We start from the raw sequence: 26,440 nt of genomic DNA, 5'->3' as shown, positions 1-26,440 counted from the left end.
CAAGCTATTTATGTTGTGTTGAGGTGTTTATTGTAGACTCAATGGAGGTAAGAAGAGGGGGTGCTTCAAGAGAGACTTTGGAGGAGCACAGTTATTGTAGCACAGCTTTTGCTCACCTCATTTACACTCTCAGTTACCACTGTGTGTGCAGAATCATGCCCCAGCCTACCTAACATGTCATAGGACTTAGACCCTAGAATGAGTTTATAAACCTTAGAGCAGAAGGAACCTGATATATTTTCCTCCTTTCAGCTTCTCAGGTGAAAGGAGCAACCTCAGCCCATGTGGAGCTCTGGTTGTTCTGGTGTATTGTGTGTGTGTCCATGCGTGGAAGCCCAATGGCCAAAGATCTCTGAGTTTGGGTTAGTCCCTCACCTGGGCTTCCAAACAGCGATGATCTCTGGTGCCTGTGTGCACTGGGCTGTCCACGCACTGCTCTGTCAGATACCACAGAGCCTGATGCTCCGGTATCTTCCCCCTGCTGTAAGCCTGAGCCCTGAGCTGCACATGGCCCAATGCATCACACACCATGGTTCTTCCATGGTTCAGGGCTGACCCCTTCTCCCTTCCTGCGGGCAGGAAGGCATCAGCCGAGCTTAGGGCTGGAGTTCATGTGCCCCACAAGCTGTTGGATGGAGCCACCCCATGTCCTGTTGGATGCGGGGGAGCCCCGGGTGATGGCGAGGGGGAGCTGTGGGTCTGTGCCTCACGGGGCTCTTGTGTGCCGCAGCGGAGCCGGAGGCAGAGGAGCGGTACCGCAGCTCCGTGCGAGGAGCATCTGTGTGCAGGGGAAGCCTCCGGACCCCCCGCCCCGAGGATGGGGCCGCAGGTGGGTACCAGGGGGTCCTATGGGGAGGAGGGAGCTGGGTCCGCTGTGCCCAAGCCGCTGTCCTGGCCCCGTCTGAGCAGGAACGGTGGGGAAAGGTGGGGTGAGCATCGAGCCAGCGCAGGGCTTGGATGTCCTGGCTCCTGCCTGGGTAAGGCGAATCCATTCGAACTGCCCTCCAGTGGCTTGGGAAAGGCAGGGACTTCAGGATGCATCCTCCCGGCAGCGCCTCACATACCTTTGGAGATGAACTGGGTCTCAGAGCTCACACTGCTGCAGCATCAGTCTCTGAACATCCACCCCATGGATGCAATGGGAAAAACGTTTTATTTGGAGCTGGTCAAACCAATGTCCCTCCTTGTGCCTTCATGGGATCCGGATCCCCCTCCCTCCTCCTGCTGAGCCCTGTCTTGGGACACTGCTGGGGTGATGGTGCTGCATGGGCATCTGCATCTGAAAGGATCGGATTTGGGACTCTGCAACCTCAGTGCTGCATATGGTGACCCCTGTCCAGCACCTACCAGGGAGCCTGAATGAGAAGGAACCATAAAGGAACATCCAGGGCACGGCAGTGTCTGTGTCCTGAGGGTTCTCAGCATAGCACAGAGTCCTGCACGTGTCCTGGATAATGCCTCTTGCCCTGAAATAGTGCGATGGGAACTCCGTGGTTGGACCATGCCCTGTGTGCAGCCTACTGAGGAACACAGTGACAGCATCATGGTCACAACACTGCTCTGGTGCTGAGGATTTACAGGCACATTCAAACCTACCAGTTGGGTGGACTGAGAGATGAATCCTGCCTTCATTATAGAGAGCAAGAAGGTGAATCTGGAGAGGTGAAGGGCAAGGCACGGGAGGACTTCTGCTCGATCACACTTGTTCTCTAGCACACACGATGCTTCCTTGCTGGCTGACTCCTGCTGCCACCCAGGGGAGCTGCAGTGAGACATTCCCTGTTCCACACAGCCCATGCACGGGGCCATCAGCTCCGGGTGCTTCACCATGCGCTGGGTCCCAGCAGGAGATGGGGGAACATTGATGGGTCAGGATCACTGGGGGCACAGGCAGAGGGGGGTCCCTGACTGGTTTGTCTCTTCCTTCCCTTCCCTGCAGGCCAGAGTGACACTGTGGAGGTCCCGGTTCGGTTGATCCCTGGGGAAAGACAAGCTGGAGATGGCACATCCCTGCCGGAGACACCCAACCCCAAAATGGTGCGATGCCCTCGGCCAACCCATGTGGGACTGTTGCGTTCACAGCATCAACAGTTTGACCCCTTTAGTGCTAATGCAGGAAAGCAGAGGAAGGGAATGGGAAAGGATGTGCCCATGTAATACCTGCGGTGGCTGCAGCATCCCTGCCTCAGAGCTCACCTCTGAGATCGCTTCCTGGGCAATCAGACAGCGTTAACTGGTGTCTGTCAGCATCCTCCTGCTGCCCTGTGGGGCTCTTGGGGAATGGCCTTGGGCTGGGTGAAGCTGGGGGTCCGCTGTGTCTGTCCTGTTCCCATCACAGGTCTATGGGGTCTCCACGAGCCCTGTACTGATTCAGGCATCAACAGCAGCTCTTTGCCTGCTTTGCAGATGTCGGCTGTGTATGCAGAGCTGGAAAACCGCCTGCTCAGCAGCTTTGCTGGCAAGAAGGGGAGCACTGCCCTGCACAGAGCATCACCTCCTGCCCCGGAGCTGCCGCATGCTACAGGTGAGCATCAGCTCCCCATGGACACAGGCAGTGCTGGGGGCTCAGCAATGGTGTCCTGCAGCTTCCCTTGGTGCTGTGTTAGACCGAAGCAGTGCTGGTTCCCCCATAGAACCCTCAACGCTGCTCTGCCCCATAGGCTCCCGCAAGTCAGTGATCTCCTGGCCCAGCGACCCAGTGTCATCCCAGCAGTGCTACTACCGGCTGCACAGCAGTGTGGCCTCCCCGACCAGCACCGAGTCCAACCCCTACGTCAGCCTGGACAGCAGCCCGGCCCCATCGCCCCAGCACCGGCACTATGTACCCAGCCCTATGTCGCGACGGAAGAAGCTCTTCACCTTCTCCAGGCCCCCGCGCAGCCGTGACACCGACCGCTTCCTGGATGCCCTCAGTGAGCAGCTGGGGCACCGGGTCACCATCGTGGATGACTTCCTCACCCCGGAGAATGACTATGAGGAGGTGAGTGTGGCACAGGGGGGGTTTGGTGATGGTCCATGGGCAGCCTGCACCGGGATGGATGCGCAGGCTATGGGGCTCTATGGATGGCAGAGGGAGGGATGCACACTGAGGTCCCACCTGCATCCTCTGCTCTCTCCATCACCAGATGAGTTTCCACGACGACCAGGGCAGCTTCGTCACCAACGATGTCAGCAGCAGCGAGTACATCAGCAGCAGTGACGAGGGCAGCTCCCTCACCTACTCCACGCTGTCGGACCACATCCCCCCCCCTCCGCTCAGCCCCCCCCCTCCGCCACCCCCCATGCAGTTCCATGACTCCCAGTCTGGCCCCACCAAAGCCGATGCCACAAAGACGGTGCCAGCACCGGCCCCCAAGTCCCTACTGAGCCACCTGCAGCCCATCCCACCCCCCCCCCCCCCCCCCCCCCCCCCCCCCGGTGCCCTGTGCCCCCCCCCTGCACCGCGGGCTCCTGCATCGCCGCAGTGAGTCCAACCACATGAGTGTGAAGAGGCTGCGGTGGGAGCAGGTCGAGAACTCGGAAGGGACCATCTGGGGGCAGGTATGGGCATGGGGGGGGCTATGGGGTGAGGGTACATGTGGGATGGGGAAGGGCTCCTGTGCTGAGGCTGTGCAGGTCATTGGGAGCATCCCTGAGCACTGCCCAGAGCATGGAATCATGGAATGGTTTGGGTTGAAGGAACCTTAAAGCTCATCCATTTCCAATCCAATTTCCATCCATTTCCAACCCTTTCCACTGGAGCAGCTGCTCCAAACCCCTGTGTCCAACCTGGCCTTGAGCACTGCCAGGGATGGGGCATGATGTCCTAACCCCTGCTTGGGCCACCCATGCAATACCTTGGCCCTCAGCTGGGGCAGAGGGATGGTGGCCACTGGGTGCCATTGGGTGTCCCTGTGGCTCCTGACTCTCACTCTCCTGCAGCTCGGGGAGGACTCCGACTACGACAAGCTCAGTGACATGGTCAAATACCTCGACCTGGAGCTGCACTTCGGGACGCAGAAGCCTACCAGTAAGTACCTGAGCCCCACAACAGGTCCTGGTGCTGGCCAGGGACCAGGGCACTGGGAGGAACTGGGGGGCCGAGGGGCAGTGTCTGGTCCCAGCATCACCCAGCACAGCCTTTGCTCATGCTCAGCATCGTGTGGCTCAGCAGGTCATAAAGGGGGAGATTGTTTCCCAATCTCCTTTAACTTCCCTGGCTGCTGTTCCCTGTGTTCTCCCCACGTTTCAGTTGGATGGAGCAGGAAGCTCAGCTGGAGTTCCTCTCCCTGTGCTGCTTCCCAGCTCACACAGCACCATTCCCATTGGAGCAGCCCCACAGCCCAGCAGAAGCTCAAACCTGCACCATGTAGTACTGAGCTGTGCCCAGCCTCTGCTTGCCATGGGTCGTGCAGTGGGGACACAGCCCTGCGGGAATGGCTGCAGCTGGGAAGGGAATTGGAGCTTTGGGAACTCGGCCTTGAGAAAGCCACAAGAACATTTCTGTGTCCATAAGGAGCGTTACAAACACCACTTCTCTTTCTGCATGTATGATATGCTAGCACCCCACAAGACATAGGTATGGGGTCCATGGCTACCACATGTCTCCCCTCTTGCTCTTGAATAGAGGTCTCCTGCTGACCCATGGACTGAGGCATTCAGGGTGCAAGCAGAGAGCTCCTGTCCCCCACAGTATTCCCAAAGGGATCCATGGGGCAGCATGGCCTCATTTACCCTGGGAAGAGCCAAATGCCAATGGGATGGCTGAGCTCTATTGCAAGGGACAAGATACATTATGGCAGCATGGGCAGAGCTAAGCCAGAAGGGGCAGATACATCTGGGACTGGCATTGGAAGAGGGATGAAACGGGATGCATCATTTTGGGGCTGTTTCGGGGCAGTCTGGGGTTTTGTGTGTGTCTCACCTCTCGTTTTGCCTCTTTCAGCTCCAACTGAGTCCTCCATTGAGGAGATCTTTGAATCGCTGAATTCAAGGATTCCCGGAGCCATTGCTGTGTGCAGCATCCGTGTGTCACTCATGGTTTCCCTGTTTTCAGGACAGGTTTCTTCCCGCTGGAGCCGCCTGAGCCTGTCCTTACCCATGATTAAATCTCTCAGTTTCTCTTCCAGAGCCAACTCTCATGCCTGAGAACTTTAAAAAGAAAGACGTGGTTGAGATTTTGTCCCACAAAAAGGCCTACAACACATGTGAGTAAAGAGCAGGGTGAGCCCAGCCCAGAACGGGCCCAGAGATGGGGCCGGGGATGTAGAGAACTGGAAAGGTAAAAGGAAGGAGGCCACATGAGCACAATCCCATGGGCACAATCCCAGCACAGCTCTGCTGTTCTGGGCTCTTCCCACAGCCTCCAGGCTGGGCTCAGCCCTGGGCAGGGGGAAGAAGCAGCATTTACAAGGGATGGAGATGGGATGTGGCTCATTGGCCTCAGGGGGCAGAGGGACAGAGCCTGCATGGTCCCATGGAGCAGTGAGGGTGTGCAAGGGGCAGTGCTGCTTCTTCAGGGTGTGCTTCTGATGTAAAGGAGCATGGAAGGGCTTGGTGGGACCCTGTGAGAACCAGGTCTCCTGTCCATGAGGAGTAGGAGAGGAGGAGATTTGGGGGTGGCTTCCATAGCAACCCAGCCTGATGCATTGGTGATGTGCATGCACAGGATGCAATGCCCTTCGGGGGTCTGCAGGACCAGAGCAACTCCTCAGGGTCCCCATGCAGCCTCTGCAGGGCCCTGGGGAGTGGGAAGCCCTTCCTCTCCCTATGGATGACCCTGTGCCGGTGCGGGCACATGGAGCAGTCCGCACCATTCACACCTTGAGCATCCTCTCCTGGCCCCATGCTGCTGGGCAGCCTGTCCCCAGCACAGCCATCCCCTCCAAGTGACATCCCTCCCTTCCCACAGCCATCCTCATAGCCCACCTCAAGCTCTCGCACATGGAGCTGCGCCAGATCCTCATGACGATGGAGACGGACCGGCTGGAGCCTTCCCACATCAAGCAGCTCCTGCTGTATGCACCGGATGGGGAGGAAGTGCAGCGCTTCCAGAGCTACAAGGAGAGCCCTGGGAAGCTGAGTGAGCCTGACCAGTTTGTGCTGCAGGTACCTGCGGGCAGGGATGTGCTCCAGGGATGTCCCTCTGCAGCTGGAGGGAAGGGAAGCACAGAGCAAGCAGCAGGATGCTCCTGCATGCTCTGGGGTGGGGAGAGCTGGTGGCACTGGTCACAGGGACCGCTGGGCACTGGTGCTCAGCTGAGGCATCCAGCAGCTCCCACTGGACAGCAACACCACATCCTTTGGTGTTTGCTCCGTGACAGGAGTGACTTTACCCAGCTCAAGGTGACAAAGTCACTTGTGGATATCAGCATGAAATGTCCCCATCCTGTGGCAGCAAACTGGCTGTGCCCTGCGAGTTCCAGCCACTGTCAGGCTGCTCCCATGTACAGGGAAATACCCCAGGACAAACACGATACAGGAGGGTTAAGGCTGATGGGGACCCTGGTGACTGTCCCCTTTTGATCCCAGATGCTGTCAGTGCCAGAGTACAAGATCCGCCTGCGCAGCCTGCACTTCAAGTGCACTCTGCAGGAGAAGACAGAGGAGATCAAGGCGAGCTACGAGTGCATCTGCAAGGCCTCTCTGGAGCTCAAGAGCAGCAAGAAGCTGGCCAAGATCCTGGAGGTCAGCACAGTCCTACCTGCTGCTATCAGCCACCGGTGTCCATGGGGATGCTTGCAGGAGCCTGGGCATCGCAGATCCTGCTGCAGGGCTGCTTGGCCCCACTGACTTCAGCTGCCCCACACTGATGTTCAAGGGGGTTTAAAAGCAGCAGGTGGGATAAATGAGCTCAAAATGTGACAAAGGCATTTCCAGATCAGTGGCACCTGGGCAGTAACCCCCAGCACTGAGTCAATAGGGGGCAATGGCTGCTTGCATGTTAATGGAAGGTGAAACCCGGATGATCCTGAGGTCCCTGCTCCTCGCCAGGCCCCAGGAGGGATGCTGGGGCTCGGATCTGGATCCTGATGTGCCTCTAAGGCTGCATTCTGGAGGGGAAAGCTGGCTCTGCTGCTCACTGTTCCCTTTGAAACACCCCCTTACAGATAACAGTCACAAAAGGCTTTGGGGAGAGGAGAGCTTTGGCACTTGCCTGTGTGTGCAGAGCCAGCAGGAATTCTGCCTTTACCTGTATCCATGCATTCATCTAACCCATTGAATGAACTGGTCATATTTTATTATTGATGCTCTATGAACTCATCTAGGGCCCCTTAGCAGAAGTGACTTGGCATGGAAAGAGGCCCTAAAGACAGAGGGTGGCTTCTTAGCTCTGCTCCTACCACATCACCCATAGGTCCCTGTGGCCCAGAAGGAGAAGGGACATTGGAAGTGCTGGAGGTCAGTGGCCAGTCTCTCACTGGGTTTTCTCCCTGCAGTTTGTGCTGGCAATGGGGAATTACCTGAACAATGGGCAGCCCAGGACCAGCAAAACCACGGGCTTCAAAATCAACTTTCTCACTGAGGTAGGACAACACATGCCTGTTCTGTATAGGAGGCACCAATGCTGGTGCCTGTCCCTGTACAAGGGTACTGGATTGATGCACAGGGTGGGCTTCAGAGAGGCTGTACCAGTGCTCTGATGCTTCAGTGTGCTGGGGCCTGAGACCCATGCTCGCTGACAGGCTGTGGGGTTGGAGAAACCAAAGGTCTTCATCCCACGTGGGCTGCTGTGGAGGATGGGGTGAGAGCATCGATAGCACCTCGGCACCACTCATCTGGGTGTAACATGCTGTCTAAACATTAAATGTCCTATTTAACCATTAATCCACATATCATGGCTGGTATCACCATGCACACAAATGCAGGGTGAGCTGAGAGAGCAGAAGAGCCCCTGTGTGTCTGGTGATGGGCACACTGAGCCCATTGCAAACCCCCCTCTCTGCTGAGGGACCTCCTGACCTGTTTTGCTTTGCTGCAGCTGAACACAACCAAGACGGTTGATGGGAAATCCACCTTCCTGCACATCCTCGCCAAGTCACTCAGCCAACACTTCCCAGAGCTCCTGGGCTTTGCCAAGGATCTTCCCACAGTGCCGCTCGCTGCCAAAGGTAAAGGGACAGAAGCATCTGTGAGCTCCGTGGCTTGGTTGTGTTGGGTCCGGAATCCATCGTGAGCAGCACAGCATTGGCATGAGCAGGATGAGTGAGGAACGGTCCTGAGGGAGAGGATGGGGTTAGAAGGGATGAGCTCAGTGACAGGGGAGGTCCCATCCGTCCCATGCTGCTGCACAGGGCAGTGCCTCAGCAGTGCTCTGTGCACTGACCTGAGCCTCCTGACCCGGAGCAGCGGTTCCCAAGTCCAGAGGTGTCCATGCAGCAGAGGGAAGGGCCCTGCTCCATGCAGCCCCTGCCTCCTTCCATCCCCAGCAGAGCACACAGCACCCTCGTGTGCCGGGTTCACCATCCAGGAACAGCTATGGCACTGCTGAGGACCATCCTGCTTCCCTGCCTGCCATAGACAAGCCATGTAGCTGCTGGGGATCACCCATCCACCGAGGTGGTGTCACAGCAGGCTGGCTGCACACGGAGCAGGGGCTGCATCCTCCTTGCACCCCATTCCCTGCTGTTTGTGAGCAATTCCCTTGGGAATTGGTGCCACAGTGGGTACATAAGGGAGGACATGCAGGCCTGGGGATGAGAATTCCCACTTGGAAGTCTGTGCCATAGATTTCCAGCTGGATTTTGTATGTGCCCCCACTGCTCTGTCACTGAACACTCACTGCTGCCCAAACTGCTGCTGCTTTATACCCAGTGTCAGACCTTGTCTCACCCATGGCTCTCACTGTGCTGCAGGCAGCCAGCCCTAAGCCTCCTAACCCTGACCCCTCCTTCTCATGCAGTGAATCAGAGGACGCTCACAGCCGACCTAAAGGACATGCACACCACTGTCAGTGACATACAGATGGCCTGTCACAACATGCCAGCGACAGCGGAGGACAGGTTTGCTGTTGTGATGGCTGTATCCTTCTGTGAATGGGACACATCACCCCGGTGACTTCACTGCCTCCAGTGCAACCATTCGGTGTCCTTGTGCCCCCTTAGGCAGCAGTGGGGCTGTGCCTGGCTATAGGAAAGCCTCATCCCAGCACTTGGTGAATCTTCCCTCTCCACTCAGTGTGGGAAACAGCTTTGGTGATGGTCACTGGTTCCCCTGTCTCTGCAGGCAAACCCAGTGCCACAAAGCCAGTGAGCTTGCTGAGCTGTTCATCCATCCAGACCGGCCCAGAGAAGCTGTGGCTGCCTCATCCCTGGCAGTGCTCAAGGCCAGGTTGGACACAGGGGCTTGGAGCAGCTGCTCCAGTGGAAGGGGTCCCTGCCCGTGGCAGGGGTTGGAGCTGGAGGAGCTTTAAGGTCCCTTCCAACCCAAACCTAAGGCTCTATAAGCGCTGCTGGGGAAGCTGAGTGTGCCAGTGGGCTCCATTCACAGCCAGCATCTGCAGCAGCTCCTTTCTGAGACCGAAGATGAAACCACTTGATAAGCAGAAGCGACTCTGACCTGTACCAGGCTTTGTCCTTAAGCCACTTCCCTCAGTCCTTCCTGGAGAGTGCCCAGCCTGCCATGCGCTCCCTGGATGAGCTGCAGCACAAGGCTATGGAGGAGTTCAGTAAGGTGCTGTCCTTCTTCGGGGAGGACTCCAAAATGACGACTTCAGAGGCTTTCTTTGGCATTTTTGCAGAGTTCATGAGCAAGTTTGAGGTGAGCTCTGCTTGTAAAGGCAGCTGGGGGGGGGTCTGTTAACATCAGTGTCTGACCCATGTGTGAGATGGGGGAGCCAGAGCAGGGCTTTGTGTCTGTAAAGTGCCAGGTTTCAATGCACAGGTTGGTGGGTGAGGGAGGGTTGAGGGTCACCAGCCCCATGGAGAGTCATGGTCCATTAATGAAGGCTGGGTTGGAGCTCCACATGGAGTGACCAGTCCAATGGGAAGCAGGGGTAGGATAAAGCCAGGACATCCCTGTCCCATGCCCATCTCCTCTCTCTGCTCTCTCTGCAGCGGGCACTCAGTGATGTGCAGGTCGGCGAGAGCCAGCGCAGCCCCCGGATGACATCCCCCCTGGCCTGGTGATGGGAGCATCCCATGAGCTGCAGTGTTCATTGCCAACCAAGTGCAATTTGCTCCTGTTGAGGCCGGTTGTACTCACGCTGCTGCTGTTCCCACCCAGCACCACACAGGGGTCGGGGTAGTTGGGGTGCTGAACGGGCACCACAGGGGGTGGTGGATGGGTGCGAGGGTGAAGCATGGGGACGTGAAGGTGAGCACCTCACTGGTCTTGACAAGAGCTTTCCTGGCATCCTCCATTCCCAGCTTATTCCAGGATTTAGGCACCCCTGGGTAAACCCCCACTTGTGTTCTCAGAGCCTGCCATTGCTGGCCGGTGGCAATGGGATGCAACACAACCTTCTGGCAGGTCAGTGTGGTCCCACAGTCTGGTTGTGCCCAGCTGTGCTGGAGTAAGGGAAGGCCAGAGTCCTTCCTGGCCACCAGCTTTGCTTAAAGGTGGGTTAGAGGCTGGCAGGTCTTGGAGTCATCCCTAGAGTTCAGCAGCAGCACTACAGGCCTATTGGAACTCACCAGGAGACACAAATCCCTGAGCAGTTTTGGTGCCTCGGGGGCAGAGACCAGTGAGAAATAGATCCCTGTCCTGTATGTGCTCCCAAGGGCTGGAATCCCAAGAGTCCCTTTCATGTATGGCCGGTTGTTCATGCTGAGTGTACCCAGGGAACTCAGAGTGTGCAGGTCCAACCTCCAACAATGTCTGCTTGTTGTTTAGATGCTGTCCCTGGGATGGAAGGGAAGCAGCATCCCCTGCTCAGTGCATGCCCCTCGGGGTGACACGGTGCCCCCAGAGCTTGCCAGCATCAAACACACTCCAGTGTGTTCACACTGGGAGGCATTGCTCCATGCAACCCACATCCATTGCCTTTCAGACCCCACTCGCTCCAGCATCCTGCCCAGTGGAAGACATAGCATAGGGAACCTTCCTCCCATCTATTGCCAGAGCCAGAGCTCCTCCTGCAGCCCCTGCTCGGGCACAGGGTCACCAACTGGTGCATTACATAGGGGGGATGCGATGAGCATCCCACCTGGGGGTTTCGGTCTGGTTCTAAGCCCTGCTCCAGGGAGTGAAGTGCATTTCCACAAGTGTTCTCAGCTCATACAGCTTCAAGTGCCAGGTAGCTTCGAGTGCTGTCCAGCCCTGACAGTGGGTCCAGGGCACTGCTGCCCCAGCCCCATGTGTCTGGGATGCTGCACACTGCATTCACTTCATGTTGGTTTACTTTTCTAACCACATATTCAGTATGGAAACCACCCGAGGTTCTTTCCCCTCGCAAAGGTGACAGTGCTGTACATAGGTTTTGCTACGTGTTGCCCCTTCCCAGGATGGGTAGAACTCCAACCCCTTTGGTATTTTTATGGGAATATTTTCCAAGAACCAGAACTCCTGACTTAGGGATGTATTATTTGATAATGGGACTTGTGTTCAGCCACGGTTCAGCCTCTCCCCATGCCTATGTGCTGTTCCTGAAATAAAGCTACTGCCTTCTGCCTCCTGATGGCATGGACCTCTGTGTCATGTCAGACCCTGCTCGGGTGATGGCTGCAGGTGGAATCCTGCCCTATGCACTGCTGTGACCTTGCTGGGTTTGGGCTGGGACCAGGTTCATGTGCTGGGTGTGAGCAGCACATTCTTAGCATAGCATGGAGTGTTCCTGCAGCCTTCAGTGCAGGGATGAGCCAGTGGTTGTTTCCCTATGCAAAGGAATTCCTGGCTGAGGCCGGGTTTGTGTCCCCAGAGGGATTTATCTCCTTTACACTAACAGCAGATAGGGGCCGGCTGCTATCGGCTTTCTGGTTGTAGTTTAGCCTGTTTACAGCAGGCTGCTCCGTCCTCCCTGGAGGCCACAGCACCAGCGACTGTAACAGAGCTCTAAGCAAAGCTAACAGAGACGTGACAGGTAGAAATCCCTTCCTGGACACGTGCATTTACAGTGGTCAGACCCCTCCTGATGCTCCCGGCTCTGGGATGATCATGGAATCCCAGACTGGTTTGGGTTGAAGGGAGCTTAAAGCTCCTCCAGCTCCAACCCCTGCCATGGGCAGGGACCCCTTCCACTGGAGCAGCTGCTCCAAGCCCCTGTGTCCAACCTGGCCTTGAGCACTGCCAGGGATGGGGCAGCCACAGCTCCTGTGCTCATCTCAGAGCTCATCTCAGTCTCCCCTCGGGCAGGTTCAAGCCATTCCCCTTGCCCTGTCCCTGTGTGCCCATTCACAAAGCCCCTCTCCAGCTTCCTTTAGGCACTGGAAGGCTCCCAAGCTGCCCAGTACAGATGCAAAACCTCCCACTGCCCATTGCAGAGGTCCAGAGCCTCCCTCGCAGTCAGCATCACCCATCCCACGCTGCCTTCCCTGCTTCTTGGTACTGAAACATGAGGTCATTTCTGCCCAGAACCAGTGCCCTGGCACTGCCCCACAGCCCCGGCTCAACAGAGCCCCTGCGTCAGCCCCGGTCACGGGATGCTCGGCACAGGAAAGCCTGTCCTTGGGAAGGAAACAATAAGTCAGGCAGCAGGCAGGGAATGCAGGCAGGGAATGCAGGCTCCCCCCTGCCAGAGCCGGGAGCAGGGACATGACAATCCCGGTTCCATCCCGAACCTCAGTGTATTCCAGGGGGTTTGCTCTTCCCTGCAGGAAATGGGGGGAAAGACTTCAAGGAGGAAAGGAGCAGCTTTGGTGAAGTCACAGTGAAGGCAGGAGGGCAGCTGGAGCTGGGGTAAAGCAGCAAGAGGCATCTCCAAGCCAAAGTGCAACCACTTTGAACCCTCTCTCCAGGTACCTTGATAATGGTTCGAAGGCCCACTGTCTATAATGATTCTCCAGGTGCCATAAAAGGTGCCAAAGAGGCAAACTGAGGTGTCAGCTCCAGAATGGAAAGGCTGGAAGTCAGGAAGGAGTGGCACAGATGGAGCCAGCACAGGGCACTGGGTCTGAAGCCCCAGATTCCAACGCAATTAGGGGAAATTGGGGTTTTCCAAGTCCCAGCAGATCAGATGAAAGCATCTCCCATCACAAGGTTCAAAGACCTGTAGCTATGCTCATCTGCACTACAAGCCAAAGGTGAAACAAGGGGATAAAACACAGACACCAAGGCTTCGCTTTCTGTTATTACAGACCCTGGGGTGCCCCCTTCCATTTAACTTGCCTCTGTTATCAAGGTCAAGAACTGCCTATAGGTGTTCAGGAGGTTTTCAGGCTGACGATGCTGAAGCCAAAACCTCCAGCCTGGTACTGGGATCAACTGGGAGCAAGTGACAAACCCCATCCATCCCATGGGTGGATTCTGCTCTCTGTGAGGCTCAGGCACTCTCACTGTCAGCTCCCCCCATGCTGCGGCTGTCAGCTCGGGAGGACAACAGCGTGGCTGGGTTATTGTTGCTGTCCCTTCTCGGGCTGTGCCGATTGCTTAAGAGAAAGGCACTCAGTGGAGTTTGACCCGAGAGCCCTGACAGTGAAAATAACGCTCACCAGAGCCACGGGACACCGGGAGAGTGAGCCCAGGCCAGTGGTTTAACTTTGACTATCCATATTCCTCCTCATTCCTTGGGACACCGGTAACGGCTCCGCTGGCAAATCCCGACCCTCTGGCAATATTTAAGCTGCCTGTCAGTTGGCAGAGGCTCGGTGGTGCCTGGTGCAGAATGAGACCCGGCTGAGCGCAGTAAGTTCCCTTTCCGCTTGTACCTCGAGTCGGGGAGCTGCGGTCGGTGCGAGGGTTGGGGGCCGTGGTCCAGCGCTGTGTCCTCGGGAGGATGGATGCACATGGGGATGCTTTAACCCCTTCCATGGGGATGCACTTGCAGTGGTCCCGGTGGGTCCCTCGAGCCCCACGTGGGCTGTTCCTCTGCCGGCACCATTGCCACAGGGCTGGCTGCAGCCGCTTCATTTCCATGCCACGGATGTTCCTGCGGGGACAGCGCTGCCGCCGGTGCCAGGAGCCGAGGGCACCGAGCGTGAGCTGCATGCACAACGCAGGCAAAATTTCCACTGGGATGTGAAACCAGAGCTGCCCCTTCCCGAGTGCCTGCCGGCTCCAGCAGCCTCAATGGGCACTGGTGCTGAGCTTGGGAATGCCCCCGGAGCATCCCCCACCTTTCACCACTGATGGGCACATCTGATGCCTGCAGAGCTCTGAATACACATGTTTTGGAGGGATGGACACAACTCGTTCCTATGTGTGGGCTGAAGCCTGACTGGGACTGAGTGTGTGTATCCTATAGCACTGTCTGTGCTGCTGTGCTACACACCTGAGACGGGAAGCATCTTGGGATGGAAAGAAACAGCACTATCAGAGCTGAGAAAGGGAAAGCAGGAGGTGTCAGCATGGGGTCAGCAGCATCCCGGGGCTGACATACCAAACCCTGTTTGTCTTCTCCTAGCTAGAGGTTAAGCATGCCAGTAAAAACTCAGTGACAGCCAAGACATATTGCCTCTTAAAGAGGTAAGACAGCTTCAGTGCCCTGCATCCTTGCCAGGCAGAAGCTCCCAAGGAATTCAGTGGGATCTGGGGGCTCTATGAGGCACAGAAGAGGCTCTGACAAGGTACTGCAAGTCCCTGGTCGCAGCCTGGTGCTGCTACCACTGCCACTCAACCCCAGCATGGCTCAGCACCATACTGAGCTCTGGTACTGGAGGCTGCTGCTGTGGAAAGTGGGTGATGGGATGGTATCAACCACCAGAAAACTCCTTATTTGTTGTCCAGCTTCTCCATAAGTGCACAAGCCCCCAGCCCCAGTGCTGGTGTAATGGGTGTAATGGGCACACAGGGCAAGGTTTGCCCTCCAGATACCGTCAAGCAGGAGAACCCGCAGCATCTCCATCACCACCACACCTGCACCTCCATCCTCTTGGCTTCATTCACAGCCCTTGGCGATGGGTGCAGGACCGCGGTGGTTCCCCTCATCCCATGGGGAGCTCAGGGCAGGTTCCAGCCGCAGTTCCCACATGGACAATGCGGTGAAGCCGGTTGTGACTGAGGGACAGGGTGGATGAAGCTGCTCTGCTCCGTGCTCTGCTGCACGATGGTGCTCAGAGGAAGAACTTGTTCCACCACTTCCTCTGTGCTGGTCCATGCGGGAGCCTGGGGCTGCTGAAGGCCACCCCTCGCCCCACCTGTTGGCAGGGGGGAGCTTATAAATGTGGCTTCACAAGTGCAAGAGAGGCCGAAGGACCTGGCCAGGCATGGGCAGGAGGAACCCGGGTCCCTGCTGACCATGCAACCCCTTCTTTAACAGCTACATGCATCGAGGCAGAGCAGCACCGGGTCTGCATAGGGAGCCATGGAGAGCACCAGCAGCACCCCTGTGACCCCCTCGTGGGATGTGTTCCCCCAGAGGACACTGGAAGCTGTGGACATCGCTGTCCTTGTGCTGTACTTCGTGTTCGTCCTCGCGGTTGGGCTGTGGGTAAGCAGATACCACTGAGAGCCTCCCTATGTGCTCTGTTGTGCTGAAGACCAGGCCTGCTTGGCCCCCAAAGTCTTTCACTTTGGCCCCAAAGTCTTTCACTTTGGCCCCAAAGTCTTTCACTATGGCTTGAATCAGGCAGAGCTTCACTGGGTGTAATTGAACAAGCAGAAAGATCAGAGCCTACAGGTCCTTTTCCTCTCTCAGTGCTCCAGGAGAGCTGTTCAGCTCCAGTGTTTGCCAAGCTTTAAGAACCCTTGTAAGGAAGAGGTTGTTTAAGTCCAAAGTATTGCAAAGAATAATGTTTTGTTCATCCCGGAAGGAATTGCTGTCCTATAAATCACCCGACCCTGTCCACAGTGGTCTAGACAGCGGGGTCCATAAATTACAGATGCTGTTTGATTATAATTAAGGCAGAAGGACATCCTTTTGGCAAGGCTCTTGTAACAGCAAAAGCACAATGTGGCTGTCATAAGGCAGAGATTAATAGCTGCTCCCTTCCAATGTGGTGATAACGCTGCTGGTATTGCATGAAACTGCCTGAAATCCCTGAGGAAGAGGAGTCAGTAACACATGCAATGCTGAGCATTGGTCAGACCCAATACCCAGGGTTCCCCATAGCTCTTGTCCAAACCCGTTTGACTCCCTCGCTGATCTAGAGGGGTTTAGTTTGCTTATCACAGCAAACAGACAATGAGGATGCTGAGATGGTAGAACACCTTGTGCATGGCTGCTCCCTCCTTGTCTGCTGCTCTCCTGTTCCCTGGGATTTCCCAACAGGAACTGCAGGTTCTTCCAGGAGCCCTTTGCTTTCACCCCATGGCACCACAGTCTCCCTCAGGGGGAGTCCCTCAGTGATGCTCTGCTCCACAATGAAGTGGGTGCTGAAACCTCTGTTGTGCTTTTCTGCTTCCCCAGTCCATGTGGAAGACGCAGCGCAGCACTGTGAAAGGATACTTCCTAGCTGGAGGACAGATGGTTTGGTGGCCAGTAAGTATCTCCATCACTACACCGCTTGTGCCCATCGGCTACAGTGAGACCAAAAGCACTTCTGGCCCAGCAGAACTCATTTCTCCAAATGGGAAACAGGAATAGAAAGCACTTCCATGTTTTGCATGGATGCAGTTACAAAACTGCCAGGTTTATCCCATATTTGAGACAGGGGGAGCAGAGCTGCTGCAGGCCCCATGCAAGCCAGGTCCTGCATGCTGTGACCTGGAGATATCCAGAATTACCCATCACAGACCCAGCTTTATACTGAGGGTCTTCCATTTGGGCTGGTCAGTCAGTGTGCACTAACAGAGGAACCTCATGACCTGACATCTGTACTTGTTATCTTGTTGTGCTCCCCTGCACAAGACCAGACATTGTTTTGGAAGCAGGATGGGGCTAAATATGCCTCTCATGAATAATGAGAGAAGCTGCATAAAGGTACCAGAGACACTGAATGTGCAGGGAAACAAAGAAGGTGGCAGCAGGTGATAAGGGTTTCACATCCTCCATAGTCAAAAGCAGGGGAACAGCATCCCTGTGCTCCCACCTGCCTTGTGCAGGACCAGATCCCATTTTCCCTCTTTCTCCAGGTGGGTGCATCCCTGTTTGCCAGCAATGTGGGAAGCGGCCACTTCATCGGCCTGGCTGGGTCAGGAGCTGCCTCGGGAATTGCTGCAACAGCCTATGAGTGGAATGTGAGTGTGGAGCAGCAATGCTGGTGCTGTACAGGGCAACTCCAGCACCTGTAGGTCTATCAGCTCCAGAGGCTCTGAGTCCTGCTGCAGGAGCCGGATGGCACCAGGGGCTGCTGGGGTTTGGGGGTTAACCCCATCCCTGTGTCCCACACCTTCCTTCCCATTTGCTCCATAGGGGATGTTCTCTGTCCTGGTGTTGGCCTGGCTGTTCCTGCCAATTTACATCGCAGCAGGGGTACGTAGGTGGGATGTGGTGTCCAGCAGTGATTTACTGGTACCTAAAGCACCTGCTTGGCTGCTGGGTTTAACATCTGCAGCTGTGGTCCTTCTGCAGGGCCTGGGCTAATGGGGAGGAGAGCTGTTGGGTACCACCACTCTGATGGCTTGTGTCTCCCACAGGTTACTACCATGCCAGAGTACCTGAAGAAGCGTTTTGGAGGCAAAAGAATCCAGATGTTCCTGGCGATTCTCTATTTGTTCATCTACATCTTCACCAAAATATCAGTGAGTAGAAAGCACTGGGATCAGACTGAATTGGGGCTGGAAACGGGATGAGTGAGGCTCAGAAATGCAGCTGCTGGCTGCAGAAAAGGGTGTATTAAATACCTGAGGAAATCAGACTACAGCCATTGTGAGAACCCCCCACAAAGAATCAATCCTTTCCCCCCATTAAGCACCTGAACTGCAGTGGGAGGGAAGCCGGGTGTCAGCATCCTGACCCATTGAGGAGTCAGGCTGTGAGTGTGGCTGTGGCTGTTGTTAGGTTTTGTACACCTGTCAGCTCACCAGGCTCTTCCCTTTGCCCATTCACTGCCTGCACAGACACCAGACACCCTTACATGCAGGAGGAATGAGGATGCAGAGGTGGTTTGTGCTCAGGTGAAGAGTGTGATTCACTGCTCCTGCCTGATGCAGGGCCTTGAACCGACCCGACCCTTGCGCAACACCTCGATGCTGTTCATTAACCTGAGGTGGGGCAGGGAGCTGTGAAGTCAAACAGGTCCCTGCTGCTGTTCCTGTACACACAGGGCTAAAGAGGGATGTGCTGTGTGACCCACACCTGCCTTGTCCCCACTGAAACAGCCACAGGTCAGGGGGTGCAGGCTCTAGGAAAAACCAGCTCTTGGATGGAGATCTCTGATAACACAATTCCTGCATCCAGGATGCTTCCATACCCATCATTCTGCAGCCTGCAGTCTGCCTATCCCACACTGCAGCATCTCCACCTGGCTGCAGAGTGAATTGGTCCAGCCCCAGGGACACCTTTCCTCCCTGTCACCGCATCAGGGAGGAATTCCCAACACAGCAAATGCAGGAGGTGCCACAATGCTCTGGTTCTGGGGCTCCAGGAAGGGATAAGCTCATCCCACCTGAACACAAAGAGGGAATGGAGCCAGGTCCTGATGCACAGTGCACAGCAGCTTGGGTTGCACAGGATGTGCTGCATGGAGGGCACACAGCTGGGACCTGGGGGTCCTGAGCAGTTACCAACCAGATTGGTTCTGCTACAGGAGCCAGCTCCATCAGCTGAATGCTCATGTTCCCTGGCACTGCCTGCTTCCAGGGGCACTAGAACTGCATTGACATCCTTCTTCCTCCAGGTTGACATGTACGCTGGGGCCCTCTTCATCCAGCAGGCCCTACACTGGGACCTCTACATCGCCGTGGTGGGTTTGCTGGCCATCACAGCCGTTTACACCGTTGCAGGTATGGGGCTGAGTCTGGGATCATACCACACATCCTGTGTGATGAGTGCACCGGTGCTCAGAGTCCAGTTTGCCAGGAGTATGGATAACAGGAAAAGCAGCTGACAACTTGCCTGATAAGCAACTATTAGCCAGTAGGAGTAGGTTAATCCCCCTTATAGGGCCATAGGCGATAGGGATGCATGGATGCAGAGCACTTCTGCTTTAAGGAGCAGTTACGCTCGAGGCATTTGCACAATACATTTTCCTCTGGGCTTTCTGGAGGTATGAGTGCTTTACATAACAATGAGCCCTGGAATGTGGAAAGCATTGTCAGTGCTGGATGCCCTTTCAGGGCTTATGAGGGGCCAGATGGAAAAGAGCCATGCATGGAGCAAGCTGCAAACCTCAAACCCATAAAGGTTTCTCCTTTCCCACTGCTCACCCCTGGTGATGTTGCTCATAAAGACACCCTTTTATTTCACTTCTCCTTATTCAGCTTGGGCTTTGCTCTGGAGTTCTTCCATGTATTTCCCGTACAAGCTCTTACATTGGACTTTGGCTTTTTTAGTGACAAAGTGGTGACTCATTATGATTCAAACATGAGAGATTCCAGCCAAACATGCTCCCAGTCCCAGTGTGACCAGTTTGCAGAGCACAGGATGCTACAGACCAGTCCCAGTTTCCCAGTTTGGTGCTTCTCTGCCCTCCCAGGTGGCCTGGCCGCAGTGATCTACACGGACGCGCTGCAGACCTTCATCATGCTCATCGGGGCTGTGACTCTCATGGTCTTCAGTGAGTGTTTCCCTGGGGTTATTCCTAACACTGTGATAGAAGCTTTACCAAGTGCTACAGACAAGGTGGATCATCACAATTAACACACAACTGATGTTCTGGAGTGGCTTCCTCTGTGTTCTCCTGTTGGAATAGATGCTCATCCAACAGCAATTCTTTGTGTGTTAAAAAGGCACAAATTCCCTCTGAAAACCTCTAAAGAAACATCCAGAAGCAGCGTTATAGGTGAACAAACACCTTCTCTAGGCAGAACCTTTAGCATTGTGCTATCCCTCACCCAGTGAGTCCATAGCTTTGGGTTTTCAAAGCATCACCCACAGCAAAGGACTCTTGATGCTATGGGTGATGCTGCACATAGCACTTGTGGAGCATCACCCATAGCAAACCACAGAGTGCAGCTCAGGGTGTCAGGGATGGTAACTGCTCCTCCTGACCTGTTCCAGGCTTTGTTGAAGTTGGTGGTCTCGAAGGCTTGCAGACAAAGTACTTCCATGCCATTCCCAGCTCCCGCAAGGAGAACAGCAGCTGTGGCTTGCCAAGGGAAGATGCTTTCCACATATTCCGAGACCCTGTTAACTCCGACCTCCCCTGGCCAGGGGTCCTGGTGGGAATGACCATCCCATCCCTGTGGTACTGGTGCACAGATCAGGTGTGTGACCGCTTGTTTGCTTTCAAGAGCATGGGGTTGGTTGGCTGGATCTGATCGCAGACCTCGGGTGTGCTTGGACACAGCCTGGGCTGGTTCACTGTTCCTGATGGGGATCCAGTAAAACCTGATGGTTTCAATCCTAAACTTGATGAGCACAATGAAATCTGGGGAATCATTTCAGTGTAAAAAGGGGTCAGACTGGGTTTGGAGTTAATCCCAACTTTGCTTTTAACTCAAGCCTTTCCCTTGCTGTGAAGCCTGACTCCGGGTGGTTAAGGCACAGGCTGTGCAGCACAGTGCACTGCAGAAGCAAGGTTGGGTTTGGTGACACAAGCAGCATCATTCGGGGCTGTGATCCTGTGAGTTTATCAGGATCTGAAGCAGGAATCACAGAGCTACAGCCATGCTCAGTGCTCCCCTTGATGGAGTTCAATAGGTCAGAATACAAAGTATGTGCAACCGGTATCACATCACCCTCTGCTGCCAGCACCAAACCCAGGCCTTCATTTCTAGGTCATTGTTCAGAGGTCCCTTGCTGCTAAAAACCTCTCTCATGCCAAAGGAGGCTCCCTGATGACCTCCTACCTGAAAATCCTGCCCCTCTTCATGATGGTGATGCCAGGCATGATCAGCAGAGTCCTCTTCCCAGGTAAGGGCTGAAGGAGATCATAAAATCCCAGCATCCCAGATTGGTTTGGGTTGAAGGGACCTTAAAGCTCCTCCAGTTCCAACCCCTGCCCTGGGCAGGGACCCCTTCCACTGGAGCAGCTGCTCCAAGCCCCTCTGTCCAACCTGGCCTTGTACACAGCTGCATCCCCTCTATCACTGACTGTGCCTACCCTATGGAGAGGGACCAGCCCTTAGCAAGAAGTTAAAAGGCTGCAATGCATCCAGTGCCCCACATAAAGACATTTACTTCAATCTGTGGCTGGAGAACACACATCCTCCTGCAGCAGACCCCATGCCCTGCTCCGTGTGCTGTCATCCCAGCTCACAGCAGCTGTGCTGATGGGGTCTGAGCCTGCTCCCTGCTGCTCCCCACATTGATCAGGCCCCTCCTGCACCCAATGTACTGTTATTCCTGCACGTTAAGTTTGGGGTCCCCAGAGCAATCCTAAATGTCAATAAGTGCTCACTCACCAGGTGGGAACGTGCGGATGTGCTTGTCCTGAGGAGCTGTGCTGGGCTGTGGGTCCTCAAGCAACATTCCTAGGGAAGAATGCAGCATCCTGCCTGTCCCTCCCCTCTGCTCATTTCAGATCTGGTGGCTTGTGCAGATGCAGACATCTGCCGAAAGGTCTGTGGCAACCCATCCGGCTGCTCCGATATTGCCTATCCCAAGCTGGTCCTTGAGCTGCTGCCTACCGGTAAGGAGCTTGGTGCTGGGGCTGGCACTGATGGGTGCAGAATGCCCCAGCCTGTGACAAAGGGTCAGAGAGGAACATACCCCACAGCTATCATTTCAGTGGGGTTTATGTTGGGCTTGGTGGGACAGTGGCAAGGGACAGTGTGATGATGGGTGATGGTCCAGCACCCGGAGCTCCCATTCAGTCCATCAGGATGGGAGATAAAGCACAGGTGTCTAATGATAAGAATCAATGCTGGCTCCTCCCTGACGCTGCCATTGACAACTGGGGCTAAACCCCAGGTTTTCAGGTCTGTTCTAGCTGAAAGGAGGATTCAAGGACACCCCAAGGGGGTCACTGGGGGCTCCTCAGGGCTGTTGAATGTCTCCTTCTGTTGCCAGGACTCAGGGGCCTGATGATGTCGGTGATGATCGCAGCCCTCATGTCCTCCCTCACCTCCATCTTCAATAGTGCCAGCACCATCTTCACCATGGACCTCTGGAAGCACTTCCGCCCTCGGTGCTCCGAGTGGGAGCTCATGGTTGTTGGCAGGTACAGAGAGCTACAACATGGATGTTACATCAGAGCCTCAGCATCAGGGGCACATCTGGCACAGCTCAGGCCTGTACAGATGTAGTAACTTCATACTGACCACGTCTGTATGACGTGAGATCTCAGCTGGACCCTTGCATGTTGAGCAACAGGAAAAGCCCAGCCTGAGCTAAGCCTAACGGCACCTTTGTCTCGCGCAGGGTCTTTGTGCTGCTGCTCACTGTGGTCTCCATCCTGTGGATCCCTCTGGTTCAGGCTGGCCAGGGCGGGCAGCTCTTCATCTACATCCAGTCCATCAGCTCCTACCTGCAGCCCCCTGTGGCCATGGTCTTCATCCTGGGCTGCTTCTGGAAGAGAGCGAATGAAAAGGTACCTGCTTGGCTGTGCTCGGTGCAGGGGTCCCTGTGCCCTCACTGGAGCCCTATAGAGCCCAAACCCACCTCCTGCTGGGGCACAGGAGGGCAGCCAGCCCTCCCCACAGACATCCATCCCCAATACAGGGGGGAGCAGCTCCTGCCTTCAGGAGCGAGGTGCCTGCATTGCCCCATTGCAGCCTGTCCTTCACAACTCCTGTAGCCTCTTATGGCTTGTTAGCCATTGCTTATTACAATGACTAGGGAAGGCACAGTGAGCCCAGAGAGTGAAGGAGCCAGACCAAATAGCATCAGGAGTCCTAAGGCTGGTGCTGGGTAAAGGTAAAGCCTTCCCAAGCCAGGCTTTGGTTAGGCAGAGAGCAGTTGTCAGCCCCCAGGTTAAGGCAACCATAGATAAGGCATAAGGCACATAAGATGTTATATGGCACATATGCCATAAGGCACATAGGATGTTATCCCTGCCCTCCACACCACAACTAGTGATCCCATTGAGCCCACAGAGAGGTACCAGGCTCCTGAAACACCACAAGCAGACCCATATAGCAAGAGCAGAGAAGGAAAAGACCCTGTGAGAAGCCAGCCTGAGCTCAGCCTGGATCCCATACTGGATATGGTAAAGCAGATCCTTCCTCTCCAGGGCGCGTTCTGGGGCCTGGTGACCGGGCTGCTGCTGGGCATCATCCGGCTGGTGCTGGACTTCATCTACCCAGAGCCCCAGTGCGGAGAGAGCGACCTGCGCCCGGGGGTGCTGAAGTACATGCACTACCTCTACTTCTCCATGGTCCTGGCCACCATCTCCACGCTGACCGTGCTGGTCGTGAGCCTGCTCACAGAGCCGCCCTCAGAGGAAATGGTGCGTTCCCCATCGGGGTTATTGTGTTATCTGTTCATGCCCCACACCACATCCATGGATATGGAGCCATATGGGGATAAATAACCCAGAAGTGCAGGTTTCCAGGCAGTATTTACCATCACACTTGCCATAACCTCTAACAACATCCCCCCCTCTGCTCCAGCACCCTGCTGCCGTTTAGGTCCCATAAACCAGTCCCACCTTGGAAACGGGTAACAGTGGATGCTACAAAGAGCTGGCCTTAAGCTCAAACACATGTGTTTAACCATGGCAAATTAGCTTTTTCCCCTCTCTTTTCCAAGAAATTCCAGCTTCTGGGTCATCTTTATCAACTCTCTTACTAATTTAGTGAGGAAACACTTTTATTCACAGGAAAAGAGGAATCAAGGGCAGAGAGAACTTCCCCTGGAACAGGTTTGTGCCAGTTTGACTGTGTTCAGTAGATAGAATGAGGCTACAGAGAACCATCACTAGGAGAAGGAGGGCCAGGAACCAAAGAGCCAACACATCCTCTTGCTTGGAGTCAGCACTAACCTGAACCTCCTCTGAGAGGCAGAATGCCCATGGAGGCCCATGGTCAGAGCTCACCTCCCTCCCAGCAGCAGCTCTAACTCATCTCCAACCTGAACCTGTGCAGCTCCACGTTGTGCTCCTCCTTTCCTTTACCCTATCCTTGACATTGAGAACTCTCCTCTTTAATGAGTTTTTTACCTATTTGAAGAGAATTATCCTAACTCCCATTGTTGTCTTCTCCCAACAACCCCAGTTCTTCTGAGCCATTCCTCTCTGGCCACAGTTCCCATTCTTTTTGCTTACTGACCCACTCTCAGTCTGCATCCCATGCACAAAAGCCTCCTCCTTGGTTAAAGAGAGAAGAACAGCATCCTCCAGAGAGCAGCCGTGTGCCAGACCCAACCAGTGTGCCAGACCCAACCAGTGTGCCAGACCCAACCAGTGTGCCAGACCCAACCAGTGTGCCAGACCCAACCAGTGTGCCAGACCCAACCAAACCCACCACGCTGATGGCAGCATCCCTTCTGTAGTTAACCCATGAGCACTTGGCTGTTCCCCTGCTCCAGCCGAGCAGGAGAACAGGGTTTGGCCCCTCTGAGTGTTCTCTCTGCAGGCCCTGCTGCTGAGGCAGTCCTTTAAGCAACCACAAAGCCGTTTCCTTTAACACCGCTCTTCATGCCATCAGATAAGTCGGCTTACCTGGTTCACACGTGGGGATCTACCAGCCAAGACAGACCTAGCGCTCAGCCCTTCCCCTGATGCTGCCAAAGGAGTGTGTGAAGCTGAGCGCCCAGCTCTCCAGCTTGATATAAGCATTGCTTCTGAGAATAGTTCAGATGATAATAAATGTAAGTGCTCCAACGTCGTGCCCAGTAACACCCACCCTTAACCCTGTGTAAAGGCTTTGAAGACAAGAAACCTTAAACCCCTTCCTCCGGCTTCAGGGCATGCTGACAGTGACAGTTCTACTGCAGCAGTTTAGTTTCTCTTCCATCTCTTGCTGGCATTCCCTATGCTTGGAATCGAGGAGGAGCCGATGGGATGCACAGAGCCATGCCCATTGCAGCGGCTGGCACAGGGGAGGGTGCAGGCCAAGCAGAGCTCTTCATGGCATCTGTTTCTGTCTTGCAGTGGTGGTTTCTGCTCTCCTCTAGCAGCAGGAGACCCCAGAGCCCTGGGCCGAGTGCTTGACACATCAGTGAAGGAGGATGTGCAGTGTTTAGAACTTGTATTAGGTACAACCACGTGTAGGGACTCGCTCCGGTGCTGAGCACCCTCCCTTGGTCCTGCCGGGGCTGGGGCACTGTTGATGTAACCACAGCCGGCTCCTAGGCTGGGGAGCCTCACGTCTGTGGGGCACGAGTGCTGTGTCCCCAGCCTTTAGCCATGCACGTCCTAACCCACACCATTGGGGAAGCTCACATTACACATGTGGAGTAACCCCTCATTGTGTGATGGAGCCGCTGGCACCGAGCAGCCACAGAGCTCGGCTTTTAGGCTTAGTCTCCTCTTACTGTTTCTTATGATGCTGGGAATAGAACTTCAGCTCAGTGCTCCAGGGAACATTGGTCCTGCAGCCCCCAAGGTGCTAATGGAAGGGCTCCCTACACCTCAGATAGCTACTGTATGCGTTTAAAGAACACTGATGCATTTCAGCACCAAACCTCTGTGCCCAGGAGCACTGGGATGTGCTCTGCTGGTGCGATCCACTCCTCACTGCTGTCTCCATAGGTCCCACTAACAGCAAAGGGGACTCCAAGCTGCTCACCACCCTCCTGTGGCTCTGTGGGATGGAGCGCAAGCAGCCCAGCACCGAGACCACGGCACCGGCCAAACCTGAGCCGATCCCTGGGGCCAGCCTAGAGGAGAAGCCGCTGGTGAAGCACATCCTCAACATCAACCTGCTCCTGTGTGTGTGCGCCGGCATCTTCCTCTGGGCTTACTTCGCATAGCACTCGGCCACTATGACTAATGTTAATTGGTGTAAATAAGAGTAATTAGCAGAGGGTCAATGTAATTGTTAATGCTTCCTAAATGTTCTTCCTTTATTTAAGAAGACAGACCTTCCTCTGTAGTCCTTTCCTTATTTCTAATGGGGGCCGGGCTGTGATAGGCGCTGAGTGCTCGGCACCACCACTGGCAGACCTGAACCTGCAGCACAATGGGTGCAAAGAGAAGGGCAGAAAGAGGGTTGTTGGTTGTTGTGTTTAATGATGCTCTTTGGGGTCAGAGCACTGCCTGGAACTGAGCAGTCTGGATTCTCTTTATGCTTCTAGAACCAGCTGCCACCACTTGGTTCCCCTTTGGTTCCATGCCCTTGAGAGGTATCGCCTCCATGTGCCCAGAGGAGGCTGTTGCGCTCTGTCGGGGCAGGGAACAGTCACCATGAGGGATCTAAACCAGCCCAAACACCGCAGCATAGGATCATAGAATCATAGGTTAGGGTTGGAAAGGACCTTAAGATCATCCAGTTCCAACCCCCC

The 26,440-nt window shown here is 55.2% G+C and overlaps 2 protein-coding genes across 2 annotated transcripts in view; both read left to right on the top strand.

Moving 5' to 3' along the window:
• GRID2IP (Grid2 interacting protein) overlaps window positions 1-10,106 on the top strand; it is a 29,547-nt gene extending 19,441 nt beyond the window's left edge. Inside the window, 16 exon segments of the mRNA XM_034065639.1 lie at window positions 731-833; window positions 1,230-1,233; window positions 1,945-2,037; window positions 2,407-2,524; window positions 2,661-2,980; window positions 3,126-3,386; window positions 3,388-3,540; window positions 3,922-4,009; window positions 5,109-5,186; window positions 5,891-6,087; window positions 6,511-6,666; window positions 7,419-7,505; window positions 7,961-8,090; window positions 8,882-9,000; window positions 9,574-9,738; window positions 10,035-10,106. Of these exon segments, the coding sequence (XP_033921530.1) occupies window positions 731-833; window positions 1,230-1,233; window positions 1,945-2,037; window positions 2,407-2,524; window positions 2,661-2,980; window positions 3,126-3,386; window positions 3,388-3,540; window positions 3,922-4,009; window positions 5,109-5,186; window positions 5,891-6,087; window positions 6,511-6,666; window positions 7,419-7,505; window positions 7,961-8,090; window positions 8,882-9,000; window positions 9,574-9,738; window positions 10,035-10,106 (2,144 nt within the window).
• A 5,195-nt stretch (window positions 10,107-15,301) lies between these two features.
• SLC5A11 (solute carrier family 5 member 11) lies at window positions 15,302-26,013 on the top strand. The gene is made up of 15 exons (XM_034065682.1): window positions 15,302-15,502; window positions 16,421-16,492; window positions 17,086-17,190; window positions 17,366-17,425; window positions 17,590-17,694; window positions 18,792-18,897; window positions 19,590-19,670; window positions 20,114-20,319; window positions 20,833-20,968; window positions 21,579-21,686; window positions 22,067-22,217; window positions 22,418-22,586; window positions 23,229-23,444; window positions 24,643-24,805; window positions 25,689-26,013. Exons 1-15 carry the CDS (start codon window positions 15,377-15,379, stop codon window positions 25,907-25,909), a joined length of 2,025 nt encoding a protein of 674 aa, XP_033921573.1. The 5' UTR covers window positions 15,302-15,376; the 3' UTR covers window positions 25,910-26,013.
• Window positions 26,014-26,440: the final 427 nt, after the last annotated feature.

This window comes from Melopsittacus undulatus, chromosome 8 (assembly GCF_012275295.1).
Source record: "Melopsittacus undulatus isolate bMelUnd1 chromosome 8, bMelUnd1.mat.Z, whole genome shotgun sequence".
Lineage (NCBI taxonomy): Eukaryota > Metazoa > Chordata > Aves > Psittaciformes > Psittaculidae > Melopsittacus > Melopsittacus undulatus.
The sequence above is the reverse complement of the archived record's forward strand: the minus strand, read 5'-3'. Positions and strand labels throughout refer to the sequence as shown.